The sequence below is a fragment of the Amblyraja radiata genome, chromosome 25 (genome assembly GCF_010909765.2).
Source record: "Amblyraja radiata isolate CabotCenter1 chromosome 25, sAmbRad1.1.pri, whole genome shotgun sequence".
NCBI lineage: Eukaryota > Metazoa > Chordata > Chondrichthyes > Rajiformes > Rajidae > Amblyraja > Amblyraja radiata.
Window position 1 is genome coordinate 13812914 of NC_045980.1, and position 17569 is coordinate 13830482.

General features: G+C 39.9%; 1 protein-coding gene across 3 annotated transcripts in view; it reads left to right on the top strand.

Annotated features, from left to right (window-relative positions):
- The window catches only part of glt1d1 (glycosyltransferase 1 domain containing 1), a 49497-nt gene extending 33504 nt beyond the window's left edge, over positions 1 to 15993 (top strand). For all 3 annotated transcript variants that reach the window (XM_033043187.1, XM_033043189.1, XM_033043188.1), the window contains exons 12-13: positions 471 to 569; positions 14199 to 15993. In XM_033043187.1, the coding sequence (XP_032899078.1) occupies positions 471 to 569; positions 14199 to 14345 (246 nt within the window). In that variant the 3' untranslated portion in view covers positions 14346 to 15993. The remainder of the gene's footprint in view (positions 1 to 470; positions 570 to 14198) is intronic.
- Positions 15994 to 17569: the final 1576 nt, after the last annotated feature.

Consider the following 17569-nt stretch of genomic DNA (forward strand, 5'->3'; position numbering starts at 1 on the left):
TTAGACCGGTACATGGATAGAACAGGTTTAGAGGGATATGGGCCAAACGCAGGCAGGTGGGACTGGTGTAGATGGGACATGTTGGTGGTGTGGACAAGTTAAGCCTAAGGGCCTGTTTCCATGCTGTATCACTCTATGGTTACTAATTTGGATGGTTTCGTTTTTTTAACTGTTCCTTTGTAATATCAGCAGAAGTATATTCGAGGATTACCCGTGTCTTGATGTTAAGTGCAAGTTACTTTCCAGTATCGAAGGGAATCAAATTGCAACTTTAATTATTGAGCTGTGCTCAATCATCAATAATAATAGCAAATTCACATACCAAGTTCTCAGCAAAACATATTAAGTTATGATAGTAGTCTTTCAGGGATTAATTTGACAAGACAACAAATATTAATTTAGAGATTACTTTTGATTTTCATCGCCTCTGCTTGCAACTTTATGCTTTTTTTTGTCTTACCATCCTGTAGGCGATGGATATTAAAGTTCCAGTGCTGGCAAGGAATATACCTGGAAACAGAGCAATAGTAAAACATGAACATACAGGCCTTCTCTATTCCTATCCACAGGTGAGTGATGAATGTTTGAAGTTGGGCAAGAGGAATCTTATTTTCAAGTGTACAAAATCATGAGAGGAAAAGATCAGAATTGAGATTGTGACACATGCTGCCTGTGTGGGCGTGATATTAATGGTTTAACTAATGCACATTAAGTATTAGTTTTATTTTGTCTATTTAGTCATTCACATACCAGGGATTTATGTTATGGTTTATGAACAAAATATAATTTCAGCTAAACACTCCTACACTATTAATCAATGACAGATTCTGTTTGGAAAAATAATATTAAATGTTGCATCGAAGGCAGACACAAAATGCTGGAGTAACTCAGCGGGACAGGCAGCATCTCTGTAGAGAAGGAATGTGTGACGTTTCGGGTCGAGACCCTTCAGACTAATCGAAAAGGGTCTCGACCTGAAACATCACCCATTCCTTCTTTCCAGAGATGCTGCCTGTCCTGCTGAGTTACTGCAGCATTTTGTGTCTATCTTTAGTTGTAACCAGCATCTGCAATTTCTCCCAACATTGATGCGTATATCTTAACTTACTTTGTGGTTTTGGCTTAATGCTTATTATTGCTGTAAATGATTTTTAAGAAAGTGGAAGGTAATAAGTCTGATCCCACCATTTAAGAAATAAGGGAGAAAAAAATAGGAAACTATAGAGCTCCTTAAATATGTTATTAAAATACAATAGGATTGAGCAGGGTCAAAAAGGATTTATGAAAGGGGAAATTGTATTTGACAAATCTACTGTTGTGTACCTGGACTTTCAGAAAGCATTTGATAAGGTCCCACATAGGAGATTAGTGGGCAAAATTAGGGCAGACCAAAATTGGGGGTAGAGTGCTGACATGGATAGAAAATTGGTTGGCAGACAGGAAACAAAGAGTAGGGATTAACGGGTCCCTTTCAGAATGGCAGGCAGTGACTAGTGGGGTACCGCAAGGCTCGGTGCTGGGACAACAGCTATTTACAATATACATCAATGATTTGGATGAAGGGATTCAAAGTAACATTAGCAAATTTGCAGATAACACAAAGCTGGGTGGCAGTGTGAACTGTGAGGAGGATGCTATGAGAATGCAGGGCGACTTGGACAGGTTGGATGATTGGGCAGATGCATGGCAGATGCAGTTTAATGTGGATAAATGTGAGGTAGCAAAAACAGGAAGGCAGATTATTATCTAAATGGTGTCAAGTTGGGAAAAGGGGAACTACAACGGGATCTGGGGGCCCTTGTTCATCAGTCAATGAAAGTCAGCATGCAGGTACAGCAGGCAGTGAAGAAAGCGAATGGCATGTTGGCCTTTATAACAAAAGGAGTTGAGAACAGGAGTAAAGAGGTCCTTCTGCAGTTGTAAAGGGCCCTAGTGAGACCACACCTGGAGTATTGTGTGCAGTTTTGGTCCCCTAATTTGAGGAAGGACATTCTTGCTATTGAGAGGGTGCAGTGTATGTTTACAAGGTTAATTCCCGGGATGGCGGGACTGTCATATGCTGAGAGAATGGAGCGGCTGGGCTGGTACACTCTGGAGTTTAGAAGGATGAGAGGAGATCTTATTGAAACATATAAGATTATTAAGGGTTTGGACATGCTAGAGGTAGGAAACATGTTCCCGATGTTGGGGGAGTCCAGAACCAGGGGCCACAGTTTATGAATAAGAAAAGGGGAGATGCAACGAGACCTGGGTGTCATGGTACACCAGTCATTGAAAGTAGGCATGCAGGTGCAGCAGGCAGTGAAGAAAGCTAATGGTATGTTAGCATTCATAGCAAAAGGATTTGAGTATAGGAGCAGGGAGGTTCTACTGCAGTTGTACCTGGAGTATTGCGTACAGTTTTGGTCTCCTAATCTGAGGAAAGACAATCTTGCCATAGAGGGAATACAGAGAAGGTTCACCAGACTGATTCCTGGGATTTCAGGACTTTCATATGAAGAAAGACTGGATAGACTCGGCTTGTACTCGCTAGAATTTAGAAGATTGAGGGGGGATCTTATAGAAACTTACAAAATTCTTAAGGGGTTGGACAGGCTAGATGCAGGAAGATTGTTCCTGATGTTGGGGAAGTCCAGAACAAGGGGTCACAGTTTAAGGATAAGGGGGAAATCCTTTAGGACCGAGATGAGAAAAACATTTTTCACACAGAGAGTGGTGAATCTCTGGAATTCTCTTGTTGAGGCCAGTTCATTGGCTATATTTAAGAGGGTTAGATATGGCCCTTGTGGCTAAAGGCATCAGGGGGTATGGAGAGAAGGCAGGTACAGGATACTGAGTTGGATGATCAGCCATGATCATATTGAATGGCGGTGCAGGCTCGAAGGGCCGAATGGCCTACTCCTGCACCTATTTTTTATGTTTCTATGTAAGCCATTTAGAACGGTGATGAGGAAACACTTTTTCTCACAGAAAGTTGTGAGTGTGGAATTCTCTTCCTCAGAGGGCGGTGGAGGCCGGTTCTCTAGATATTTTCAAGAGAGAGCTAGATGGGCTCTTAAAGATAGCAGAGTCAGGGGATATGGGGAGAAGGCAGGAACGGGGTACTGATTGGGGATGATCAGCCATGATCACATTGAACTTCGGTGCTGCCTCGAAAGGCGGAATGGCCCACTCCTGCACCTATTGTCTACTGTCTATTGTCTATACTAATGTTTTTTTAATTTAGACGGTACAGATTTTTGAAAAGGCTGTGAAGCCTCCCACTGGAAAAAAATCAATGTCTAGATAAATAGATTATTGGATATTAGGAGAAACAAGTTTAGTTGAGTATAGTTTATTGTCACATGTACCGAGGTACAGTGAAAAGCTTTTGTTGCGTGCTAACCAATCAGCGGAAAGAAAATCTAAGATTGTAATGGAGCTGTCCACAGTGTAGTGGAGATTTAAAAGAGTGGAGCAAATGGAATGTGTGTACAGATTTATGTCTGGTCAATATATGGGATTAGTAGAAAAAGTGACATTGTTAAAAGATATTATTAAATTGCAGTGCAGGCTCAAGGGCCCTCTACCTTCCATATGTTGTCTTCTTATGTATCCTCAGGACATTAAAATTGAAGTTTTGCCGACCATTGCTCTGGATTTACAATTTGAAACGTTCTGATGTGATGTGGTCTTCTCACTCATGGTTTTATAGCTGTCTTTATAGATTCATAGAACTTACAACAAAGAAGCGAAATGTTCAACCCGTACTATCAATATCAGCTGTGAAAGAGCTCTTTTGCCTAACCCCATTTCTCAACTCTTGTGCTGTTATTTTCAGTGCTTAAATTCAATGTAATTTTGAATCGCACTTTAAAGCAGGGAAAACAAAACCCTTGACTCCCTTCTGATGCTTCTACAAAATATCTTGTACGTATGCTCTCTTGTTATTGTTCACTCTGTTAAATGAAATAGTTCTTTCTTCTCAGCTCACTCTGCCTAAACTTCAGGATGTTATATACGTATCAAATCTCCCCTTTCCACTCACCCTACGCTTTTGCCAATAAACAACCATAGTCTTGCCAATTAGCCCTGACAACAACTAACATTATCCTTAGTTTTCTCTTTAGCCAGGATTGCACCATCTTTAATTTCTGTTTGATTTTTGTGCCATCAAAAGGAATACATATTTGCTGTAAAATATCTTTTAGTTTTGTTTAAATGTTAGCCTTTGTTTGTTTCCTATCATATATTTTAATGTAGTTTGCCAATCTGTTGTAACGAACTCATACCTCAAAGATGTACATAGAAAGAGGCCCTTCAGCCCACCAAGTCCATACTGACCATCAAGTATCTGTCGTTACTAATCCCATTTAAGGACTTCATCCATTTCCTTGGCAAGTGAACAAATCTATGTTAGACTAGTTCTATGTTATCCCACTTTCACATCTGCTCCCTACGCATTTGGGGCAATTTTGCGGAGACCAATTAATCTACAAACCTGCACATTTATGGGATATGGGAGGGAACCAGACCACCCAGAGGAAACCCACACATTCACAAGGAGACCGTACAAACCCCAAGCAGATAGCACCTCTGGTCAGGATCGAACTCGGGTCACTGGCATTGTGAGGTGGCTGCAGTGCTGCTTGAGAGTCAGAACCTTCTCCGGTGTGATTGAATTTGCAGCAAAGGATTAGAAAAACTGGTGTGAATATTCAAAGCAGCATGTCTGATTTATGCTTAAATTCTGATAGATAATTCACAGGGGCTCAGCGGTAGAGTTGCAGCCTTGCTGCGCCAGAGACACGGGTTTGATCCTGACTAGGGGTGCTGTGCGTACAGAGTTTGTTCGATTTCCTCGTGATCGCGTGGGTTTTCCCTGGGTGCTCCGCTTTCATCACACACTCCAAAGACGTACAGGTTTGTCAGTTAATTGACTTCGGTAGAAATTGTAAATTGTTCCTAGTGTGTCGGTAGTGCTGGTGTACGAGTTGATCTCTTGTGGGTGTGTACTGTTGGCCAAAGGGCCTGTTTCCATGCTGTATCTGTAAAGTAAACTAAACTAAATTCGATTGTAGTTTTTCATTCCAAATATTTTGCAGGTAAACAGTCTCTGCCCCATTTTTGGTTGTATCTTGCAATTTCCACCTGTATTATAGTTTGATTGGAATTGTTTTAGTTAAAATGCATTAGGCATAAAGAAACAATTATTGAAATGAGAGATTAAGTGTTACAAATAGATAGTCTTTACAATTGGAAGAGTTAAGTACTTAGTCTATAAATTATTTTCCTCATCTTTGCTTCAAAGTAGATAACCTTCCTTTGCAGTTTCCTACACTTTGGAAACTTTATTGAATGTTAATAGGCAGCAAGTGATTTGTTCTGAAGTATATGACTTTTTTTATTGAGAGTACTGACAGTTTCTTTGCTTCACATAATATATGCCATGAATTTCAATACTGGCGTTTTAAATAAGGAGAATGCTAATAATCCTTGAATTCAAATTTTCGAATCAGTTTGGCTCTTTTCCAATATATAATGGAACAAACTGATGCTTGGCACATTTGTCAAAATGTATTTAATGACATGAATATAATACTTTACAGGGACATAGGTTCAAGGTGAAGAGGAAAAGATTTAATAGGAATCTGAGGGATAACATTTTCACAAAGGGTGGTGGGTGTATGGAACAAGCTGCCAGAGGAGGTAGTTAAGGCTGGGACTATCCCAACGTTTAAGAAACAGTTAGACAGGTAAATAGATAGGACAAGTTTGGAGGGATTTGGCAGGTGGGACTAGTGTAGCTGGGACATGTTGGCCGATGTGGGCAAGTTGGCCCGAATGGTCTGTTTCCACACTGTATCACTCTCTGACTATGACTTTATGATCTACCAGGCTAGGGAGCGGTTTGGGTGGGAAGGGGCGAGTTAACCAGGGAGTTGCGGAGGGAACGATCTCAGCGGAAAGGGGTGGAGATGGGAAGATGTGGCTGGTGGTGGGATCCCATTGGAGTTGGTGAAAATGTCAGAGGATTATGTTCCAACATTTTCACCCAGCATATAATCGTCAGACATTTTCGCCACCTCCAACGGATCAATTTTACCACATGTTTACCCATAAGAACACATGTTATCTCGTTTCCATCCCTGCTGAAATGTACCTAATGGAACACAGATGAATTGCCCATTGCTCAAGAGTCAAGAGTGTTTTATTGTCATATGTCCCAAAACGGAACAATGAAATTCTTACTTGTGGCAGCGCAACAGATATAGAACATAGAAGAGTACCATGTAAACTTAGTACTCTGTAAACACCAAAATAAACAACAAAAAACTTCAGTATATAAAAATCAATTAAACATTAATAGTGCAAAGACATAAATGTAGTATAGGGCTTAGTTGGAGGTTGTAGTGTTTAATAGCCTGATGGTTGTTGGGCCCATGTTATGACGCTCATGTAGTTGAGATTATACTGTGAAAACCATATTTGCAAAACATTCTCGTGCCACAAACACAACATAACCTGTATTTGCCATGCTAGGTAGCATTATTATTCTCTACATCAGAGCAATACTAAAGTTTGTGAAAATATTCCAATTTGGTTTACATCTCTTTTTTAATATTGGACTAAAGAAGTAACAGCACTAGTCGTTACAAGGAACTGCAGATGCTGGTTTACACAAAGGGACACAATGTACTGGAGTAACTCCGCGGGTGAGGCAGCATCTCTGAAGAACATGGATGGGTGATTTTTCGGGTCAGGACCCTTCTTCAGACTCGGTAAATCCATTTGCAGCGAGTGTGCATGCAGTTAGATGGCACTTTGCAATGTCGTTTTGACGATTGTTGTGTTGTACATTTTTTGGGCAAAGATTCAAAATGGCGTTACAGCTTTCAGTGTTAACTTTGGAACAGCGTGGCTGCAGAAAGAAACAGTCAGGAACTGATCTGCAGTCGTGGTGAGAATTAATGGCAGCATCTGTTTAATTTTACCCAATATATATCAGATAACGAGCCTTGATGTACTAAATGAATTAAAATTAAGAATCTAATTGATTGATGGGTTATTATGCTCACAGACAGATGGGGCATTTCAATAGTATCTGTGCAGAGAATCACAAAGATTAAATGGATACACTTGTCTTTTCATCTTAATTGTGCAAATCAAGCTCGGGGAAAATAAATTGTATGTTCTGCCCACAAACTGTTACTGGGCAGTAAAAGAGAATTTTGCTAACGAGCAAATACACTTATTGTTCCTTAGCAGGGAAACAAAAGTAGGGTTATTCTAATTCTAAATCACCTGTTGTCACCACAATCTTTTTTTGTTCCTTTTCCTATTTCTTGTTGAAATCCAAGTATTTGAAAACTAGAGGCACACATCACATTTTAATAAATATTCCACATTGTAATCGTATGCAGTTAGTTTTATTTTACAGAAAACAAACTGTTACTAAATCAGATAGGTTCAAGACTTTACACGAAAATAAGTAAACACAGACATAAGGAACTGCAGATGCTGATTTACAATAAAAGACACAAAGTGCTGAAGTAATTCAGCTGGTCAAGCAGTATCTCTGGGGAAAACAGATAGGTAGCGTTTTGGGTCGGGGCCTATCGTTTAGTTTATTATCACGTGTACCAGGTACAGTGAAAAGCATTTGTGTGCTAACCAGTCAGCAGAAAGATAATATAAGATTACAATCAAGCCATCCATAGTGTACAAATATATGGTAAAGAGAATAACGTAAATAACATTTAGTGCAAGATAAAGTTCAGTAAAATCTGATCAAAGAAAGTCCGAGGGTCTCCAATAAGGTAGATAGTAGATTAGGACTACTCTCCAGTTATTGGTAGGATGGTTCAGTTGCCTGATAACAGCTGGAAAGAAACTGGCCCTGAATCTGGAGGTGTGCATTTTCACACTGCTCCTTGATTGAATAAAATCTTTTAAGCAGCATTGTTGCATAATAGTAGTGTGTTTCCCCAACGGACTTTATTAAGGTTGTAGTTATTGTATCTTTTGTGGAAAATTAGGATGAATGTTTAAATTAGTGGAAGATAAAGATTGAGCAGAGAGCAGGGCAATAGGGTTCACCTGGGCTTACTCTGGCAGGGATTTGCTGTTGATATAATGAACACTGTGGCCTCATTCAATGTGGCAAACTTCAATAGCAATTTTCACAACCCATCCTTCATGCTTGCAAAGTATTAAACATTCAGATTTGTAAAGTTCTTATTCCCAAGGATGCATTTTCTCTACTTTCTGCAATTGCTTACAGCTTACAAACTACTGATTTTGACTAATGCAAACCCTTTCTAAGTTAGCTCGAGTGTTGAAAATAGTACTTTTGTTTTGTAGCTGTACATTTTAATAACTTTTTATGTAATTGGAATCCCTTGGGTTGAATATTTCACCAATACTTTCAGTTTGCACTCATTTCTGCTGATAACCCCTGCAAACTTCACATAACTGAGAAAGATGACGCATTAAAAAAAATTAAGGTCGGTTTAAGCCACGATACATCACAGATTTAGTGTTTGTGCTAATATCAAGGACAGAATAAAAAAGTATATAACCATGCCATCTAGTGACTACAAGGAATAGTTTTAGCAATTCCCTTCCACAATCCCAAACTGATGAACCAAATTAGGCTTGATGGCATATCTAGACCGGTCATTCCTTTATGAGACTTTGTACTATTATTCATTGAATCATTTTCTGTGGAAACTTCTAGGACATCCGTTTATTGGGTTTAGAGGTGGAGGAATCCTATTGTAGTAATCAGTATCTCAATCACTTTGCACAGATCCAGATTAAATAACTAGTCTCGGTTTCATTGAGCAGACACAATTTTCTTTCTCTGGGTCAGGCTTAAGTTAGCAGTTAGCTTTAGTTTTAGGAATACGCCGCGGAAACGGGTCCTTCAGGCCACCGAGTCCACGCCGACCAGCGATCCCCATACACTAACACTATCCTACGAACTAGGGACAATTTACAATTTTTACCAAAGCCAAATTAACCTAGAAACCTGTCTTGCTGTGGGTGGAAACCAGAGCACCCGAAAAAACCCACCAGGTCACAGGGAGAACATACAAACTCTGTATAGACAGCACCTCTATAGTCAGGAGTGAACCTGGGTCTCTGGCGCTGTAAGACAGCAACTCTACCGCTGTGCCACCGTGCCACCCTAAATTTGCTGTGGTAGTTAATTCTGCAAAAATAATGTTTTAATAATTAAGAGCTCAGAGTCTTGTCTTAATGGATTTTATTGTTACAACCCTGGTTTACTTGGAGATTACAAATATTGCTTGATCTCGAGTGGCCAGTCCACAGTGGTTTCCTACTGAAGTCCAAGGGTTGATGTTGATTGAAACTCCTGTCCTCTGGACTCTCGACCACTTCAACTATCAAACAACAGGCTGGTGCAAGCAGGCAGGCCCAATATCAACCCATCTAACTCATTGTCAGACACTATCTGGACACTGCCTGACAAAATGTAATCATGCTAGACACATGATCAGTAAACATCTTTACCTTATCTCGGCAGCATTGTTCAGTTCAGCTCTGCTGACTCCATTGTCTGTCCTTCACATGATTGTTGCAGTAACCATTACTTGGTTAGGCAATGTGCTGCACTTATCTCAGTAACTAGTGTTTTAACAATGAAATTGAGTACCATGTTAAACACTAAGGGCAGCACACTGGTGCAGCTGGTAGAGCCACTGCCTCATGGCACCCGCGCCCCGGGTTCAATCCTGACCTCGGGTGCTGCCTGTGTGGAGTTTGCACGTTCATCCTGTGGTCACGTGGGTTCCCTCCGGGAGCTCCGGCTTCCTCCCACATCCCAAAGACGTGTGGGTTTGTAGATTAGTTGGCCTCTTTGAATTGCCCCTAGTGTGTAGGGAGTGCATGCAAAAGTGGGATAACACAGAACTAGAGTGAATGGGAGATCGATGGTTGACGTGGGCCAAAGGACCTGTTTCCATGCTGTAACTCTAAACTAAACCAAATACTAACACATAAATCATATGTGCTATACTATATGCTATATTATCAATGTTGACAGTAATTGTTACTGACCTTGGTTTAAAACAAATGCAACCTTATTTTTCATATTCATCCCAACAAGAGATATCATAAGAGGCTTCCTCATTGTAAAAATCATCCAAATCACTAAGAACTACACAAAACTTGCTGCAAACACCAACAAAAATGACAACTGTTATGCCTTGAATTGACCAGAGCTATCAGTCTCAAAAGATATTTATAAACATTCAAAATATTGAACAAAAGAAAGGTTAAAAACACTCAGATCTAAGATGCTTTAAACCACTTTTAAACATTTAACAAATTAACAAGGCATTGTAATTTACATCTGGAACGATTACTATGAATTTTAAAATGTATTATCAATGTATCTTTATATTACGTATAGGAAGGAACTGCATATGTTGGTTTAGACCGAAAATAGACACAAAATGCTGGAGTAACTCAGCGGGTCAGGCAGCATCTGTGGAGAAAATGGATGGGTGACATTTCAGATCGAGACGCTTCTTCAGATTGAAGAATACAATACAATACCGTTTATTGTCGAAATTTGGTTTCTGCAGTCATACAACAAGAAAAAACAATTAATAAGACACACAATTATCCATCACAGTGAATCTCCTCCTCACTGTGATGGAAGGCAAAGTCATCGTCTATCCCCTGTTTTCCATCCTTCTCCCGATGTTAAAGCCCCTGGTGGGCGATGGTAAGTCCTGCGGAGGTTAAGACCGCGTCGGGCGATGTCAGGCCCTGCTCCAGGTCTTGATGTTGGAGCCCCCGGTGGGCGATGGTAAGTCCCGCGGCTGTTAAAGCCGCGCCGGGCAATGTAAGGCCGCTCTCCGGGTCGTTTTCAACCCCGCAATTCGGACGAGAGAAGTTACCGTTGCGAGAGCTCCAAAAAGCGGTCCCCCACCAGGGACCCGCGAGCTCCCGATGTCACCGTCCACCGGGCCTGCGGCTGGAGCCTCCGAAGCTCCAAAGTCGGGTCGCAGCCGCGCGCCACCACAGCTCTCTACGCTCCGGAGCTGGCCAGCTCCACGATGGTGAGCCCGCAGGTTCCACAACTGGAGCCCCCAGGTCGTTCCGGTTGGAGGCCGGCCATGATGTTAGGCGCCAACGACAACGGAGATCCGACAGGGAAAAGGTCGGGTCCCCCGTACAGGGAAGAGATTTAAAAGTTTCCCCCGTCCCTACCCCCCCCCCCCCCCACCCCCACATATATACAGCTAAAAATAACATATAAACTGCAACCAAACTATACACTCAACAGGCCAAAATTTTTTTTTAAAAGACTGACGGACTGTAGAGGCTGCTGCCGCAAGGCGCCGCCATTTTACTTGGCCTGAAATGTAACCCACCCATGTTCTCCAGAGATGCTGCCTGACCCCACTGGGTTACTCCAGCATTATGTATCTTTAAATTACAATCCCTTGTGCCTTACACTTGTGGCACTTTCTTCCTTTCATTGACGGCAACCCCTTTCATAAATGCAGAAATCTCAATATTGCTGTCAGTTACATAAAGTAACTAAGGCAAATATTGAATGTAACCTGCAAAATATGGGCCATTAATTTTTCCAAGAAGTCGCTCCTTTATTTAATAATTGTTTACGTTCCACAATGTCCTCTCAACAATGCAATAAGATAAAATGTATTAGAATTTTCCATGTACAATATTCATGATTTTTATATTGACTGCTCACTCCTTTGCTATTCCATGCACTATTCCCGAAGAATATATCTTTAATTCCATCTCTTATGCCGTTCACTTTCTAGGGTTCAGCCAAATTGTTCATACACATGGCTGTCGATTCAACTCCCAATTCAATCTTCTTTCCAATTTTCCATTGGCATCTCCATATCATTCCCACTTCCGTTGAGGTTTTTATTATCAGAAAATGGTTAGTTTAGAGATAGAGCATGGAAGCGGTCCCTTCGGCCGACCGAGTCCACGCCGATAATCGATCACCCGTGTACACCAGTTTCCACGTTGTCCCGCTTTCTCATCCACTCCATACAACACTTGGGACAATTTTATTGAGCCCAATTAACCCACAAACCCCTCATGCCTTTAGGATATGGGGAGAAACTCATGAAGTCATGGAGAGAACGTGCAAACACCACACAGACAGCACCCGGAGTCAGAAGTGAGCGCAGGTGTCAAGCTCTATGAGACAGCAGCTCCACCACTGTGCCGCCCTGTTTTATTCATATTATATTAAAGACCACTTTCAAGAACATTTTTTTTTTTTCAAAAGATTACCTGTTAGGGTTGAAAATTAATATAACTTTACTGATATTACAGACATTTTGCTGTCATAAAACTATAGAAATATTAAATGTACTTTTAATCTAATTCTGGACAATGAAATGGAAAAAAAACCTGGGCAATTGAAAGAAAGTTAAATAAGAATGTACTTAGTAATTACATTTGTTCCTTCGATAATAGTGCAAGGAATTGAATTAATGAAAGCTGTCTGTTTTCAATAACACTTATCTTTAACGACACTCTCAAATTCCATTATGTTTGATTAGGCCAGACATATCGCATGTGTTTTGTAGATAACGAGTTTCCTTTTCTTGTGTTCATTCGAATGTTACTGCAAATTCAAGTAGGGTTTTTTTTCAAATTAAAACTATTACAGGAAAGGACCTATATTACTATTACTGGAAAATATCTGTCCATGACAGGAATTTGGTATTAAGTAAAAGCACACTGCAAAGAAGAAATAATACTGAACATGCAGTAGACCAAGAATGCTTATAAAGAGAAATGGCAGTTATAAAGTCTCCAAACGTATTGTGGAACACTTGCCTACGTCATATTGCAAAAACAGAATGTCGAATAAGGTGGTGTTGGGAGTAAGAATATGTGGCAGTATCTCGAAAATGGAATGTGAATGAGATAGAAACATAGAAACATAGAAATTAGGTGCAGGAGTAGGCCATTCGGCCCTTCGAGCCTGCACCGCCATTCAATATGATCATGGCTGATCATCCAACTCAGTATCCTGTACCTGCCTTCTCTCCATACCCTCTGATCCCCTTAGCCACAGTTCAGGAGTCTGATAGCTGTGAGGAAGAAGCTGTTCTTAACTCTGAGCGTCTGATAGCTCCTCTATCTTCTCCCAGAAGTTTGAAGGGAGAAAGGAGAAAGACCAGAGTGAGAGGCATCCCTGGCGATACTTGCAGTCTTCCTGATGTCACGCACCGTGAAAATGGACCTGATGGAAGGAAGTGATGAGCTTATAATGGACTGGGCTGTGTTCACCACTCTCTGCAGGTTCAGGCGGTCAAGAACAGCTGTCATACTAGGCAGAGACGCATTCTGTCAGAATACATTCCAAAGCGCATCTGTAGGTATTCATGAGAATCCTCATGCACGGGGCAAAATCATCGCTACAGAAACACCATTGATGAGAACCACACTTTCCTCTGGTCAACAACCAATTGAAGATGTTAAGGGCTAGGTGGTTGTTTTGACACCGTGATACTAGTTTCTCAATCTCTTTCCTGTATTATTTGTAAGAGTCATATATCGTTCCGTACGCTAGTTTATTTTTGTATAATCTAGGCATCTTTGGTCATAATTAAATGATGGCATGGATACTGGGTGTTGCAAAGAAAGAGAGGTGTATTTTTTTTAATGCATGTGGCTAAGGGTCTTGAAATATAGATCAGCTAATTTTCATAGTAGGGGGGGATGGAGTAATTAAAAGCAATAAACAATAAAATGTAGAGAAACCAGAGGAATATTTAAATGCTTGAAAGGTGTTCTACTTTAGAATGGTGCAATAACTTGCTATTGGGGTGGCACAGTGGCACAGCGGTAGAGTTGCTGCCTTACAATGTCAGAGACGCAGGTTTGATCCTCACTACGGGTGCTGTCTGTATGGAGTTTATACGTTCTCCCTGTGGCTTTCCCCCGGTACTCTAGTTTCTTTCCACACTCCAAAGACGTGAAGGTTTGTTGGTTAATATTCTTCTGTAAATTATCCCTAGTGTGATGAATGGTCCTTCAGATCGCTGGTCGGTGCGGGCTCGGTGGGCCGAAGATCCTGTTTCCTCGCTGTATCTCTAAATTAAACAATTGGTTAATTTATACGTTTAACAGAATTTCACTTGGAGGCTGTGCAAAATGAAATTACTTTTTATTTGCCTTCACAGGAATTTGTTGAATTATCAAAGAGACTGATCAGTGAAACTGGTTTGAAGGAAAGCATTGTGACTAAAGCCAAAGAATATGTGGCTAAACACCATTCCAGGAAAGCAGAGAAGGAGACTTATCTCGAACTGACTGCAAACCTGCTTTAAATGAATTTGGTCAGGTTGACATTCGAATGTAATTCTCTAGATATGCTGCTTCATTATCTAATGGCTAGAGGGAGAGGTGCTTGTAATTTAGTGAATATTATGGGAGAATATGGATAGGTTTTTCAAAATAAATATTTATCATTTTTGCATCATAATAGTTGATCAAGCAAAATGCATACTCCAGACATTTGACTGGAATATAGCTTGTGGGCTTCTTGATGCTAAATTTATCCATCCAGTTTATGAACACATTTTTTTATATGCTTCCCTAATCTCTAAGGTATCAGGGTATAAATTTGGCCGTGAAATATTGTGTGCAATCAATCAAAAAGCCCTATCTCACACTTACTTGAGTAAGTTATATTGTCCAGGGTTTTGTACAGTTTTCAAATTAAACCAACCATGTTTACAGCTAATAGTTATCACAACTTGAATTTCCGGGTGGTTTTTAAGTCAACATCAAGGGGAATCTGTGGTTGGAGTTTACAGTGATATACACTTTGGAAAAAGAAAGAGGAAGAGAAAATAATATTTTAAAATCCAATAGTTATTCATAGAGATACAGGGTGGAAACAGGCCCTTCGGTCCAACTTGCCCACACCGATCAACATGTCCCTTACACTAGTCCCACCTGCCTGCATTTGGCCCATATCCCTCTAAACCTGTCTCATCCATGTACCTGTCTAATTGTTCCTTAAATGCTGCGATGGTGCCTGCCTCAACTACCTCTTCTGGCAGTTTGTTCCGTACACCTTAATGTGAAAAAGGTACCCCTCAGATTAAATCTTTCCCCCTTCACCTTAAACCTATGTCCTCTGGTCCTCTTCCCCTACTCTAGGCAAGAGACTCTGCATCTACCCAATCTATTCATCTCATGACTTTCCTGAGATGTTCCTGAGAATGACTGATGCCTGTTTGAAATTAGCTGCAAGCCTATTGAAAATAATACCAGTAGAAATTTAACACCCCTCCTGATGTCTTCAACCCAATGGCCTGATTTGCTATGTATACTCAAATACATCAAAACTGTGGAAAATTGATAATCCATTATCAAACTTGAAAAGCACTTCTATTTTTAACTTATTTTATTTTTAGCACTGATCTGACAACTGATGCCCGGTGTTATTAGCTGGTTGGTGCGAATCTGAAAACTAGAAATATGGGAGGTCTTGAGTTTGTTTGTGATCGAGTTCGCTCCCAGTTTATTTTTTTACATAATAATTCGTAGGGGATTGATGTTGGCTTGAAACATTTGATCTGAATTTAAATCCAATCAAACAAGATGGCGATCATTGCACTTGTGGCATAGTTACACTTTCTGTCTCTTTTTAAAGTGCACTTTTGAATTCTTTGAAATAATGTGGCTTGTTTAGATCCTCTGATACAACACCTACTCGCCATTTCTGGTTGTAGGTGTTCATATTCATCAAATAAACAATCATTGCATTATTATTTTATGATAATGATTGAAAGAGAAGTAAAAATAATGTGCATTCAATTGGATCACTTTCATATATTTGCACAATTTTCAAAAGGACAATCTAATATGCATTATTTTTCTACTGGGGATTGTGGTTTAAATATGTCTCGTTCTGTTTTGTAAAAAAAAGCTTGAAATCTTGTTCAGTAAAGAATTTTTTGCATTCAAGGTGTGTAATTCCAGAATCGTTTTGCAACTTTTATCTCTATATATATATATATATCTAGTTACTTCGGACTAGAGTCGGAGTAAAGGGAAACAAGATATATATATATATATATATTTATATATATACATATCTTGTTTCCCTTTACTTCGACTCTAGTCCGAAGAGGTCACCCATTCCTTCTCTTCAGAGATGCTACCTGTCCCGCTGAGTTACTCCAGCATTTTGTGTCTATCTTCAGTTTAAACCAGCATCTGCACTTCCTTCCTACACATTGCCACTGTTGAGGTTTGATAATGACTGAGGTTTTTTTTTAATGAGCAAGAGCAATGTTATAAAGTGGCTATTTTCTATGCCTTGTCAGATTTGTCTTTTTGTGATCATTGAATTATGAAATGCAGATCAGATCCAGGCATTACAATTAATGGCCTCCTGTTAGGAGAAATTGCTTTTTATTCCCAAAGTTCCATCAAAATGATTCACCCTTTTGCAGTATTTTAATAACAGATAATGACCCCAAATTTCCTGCAATAACTCATTGATGCGCACCGTAAGTCGAGTTGTTTTGCCAGTCAAAACCTGCACTGAAATGCATTCAAATTTCTTTCTTCAGGATACCCTGCAGTGACTGTAATACTGCAAGTCTTTCAATGCACCACAGCCATGGTCTACGCAAACCAGACCAATTAACTAATTAGTGAATCAATTTCACCATGAGTAAAGTCAGAACATTCTGAACTTTAAATCCCAATTAGTTAAATGATGCCTTTAAACCTTTCCATTTGATCACCCACAGAAAATTGGTAAATTCATAGACACAATTACTTACTGTGTCTAGTTTTCAGGTACGTTCTTCATTACATCATTTTATTTTAAACTTCTTCTCAGAAGATAAGCCGGTACTTTATCACGCTTTATTACAAAAAAAATCTCTCATATTAACAATCCTGTCACTTTGATCAATGGCATATGCAGGGTCATCGGTGTTTTACACAACAGACAATATGCGCTAAATCAAATGCAGAATGACAATAAAGGGTTCTGATGGGATTGCCTTCAAATATATCAAGAGAGTGCAGGGACTTTATTTTACATAATTAATTTATTTTAATACTTGAATTTGGGCACATTTACTGATCACTTAAATAGATTAATGATTTTGCACTTTACTCAAGAATTCTACTTTAATCACGAATTCTACTTGCAAAATCAACGCAATAATAGCGTACTTTTGATGATGGAATGCCAAAGTCTATTTTTACTTCATATGCATAGTGATCCATTTAAATAATCCTATGCTGTAGCTTTACATTAGATTTATCATGGAAACAGACCCTTTGACTCACCGAGTCCGCACTGACCAGCGATCACCCCGTGCACATACTACGTGTGGTGTTAGTTATCATTCAAAATCTCTAGGATAAGGCCCTGGGGAATATTGAGGAAAGTTTTGTTTGGTTTAGAGATAGTGTGGAAACAATCCCTTCAGCCCACCGAATCCGCGCCGATCAGCGATCCCTGTACATTAACACTATCCTACACACTAGGGACAATTTACAATTTTACCGAAGCCAAATA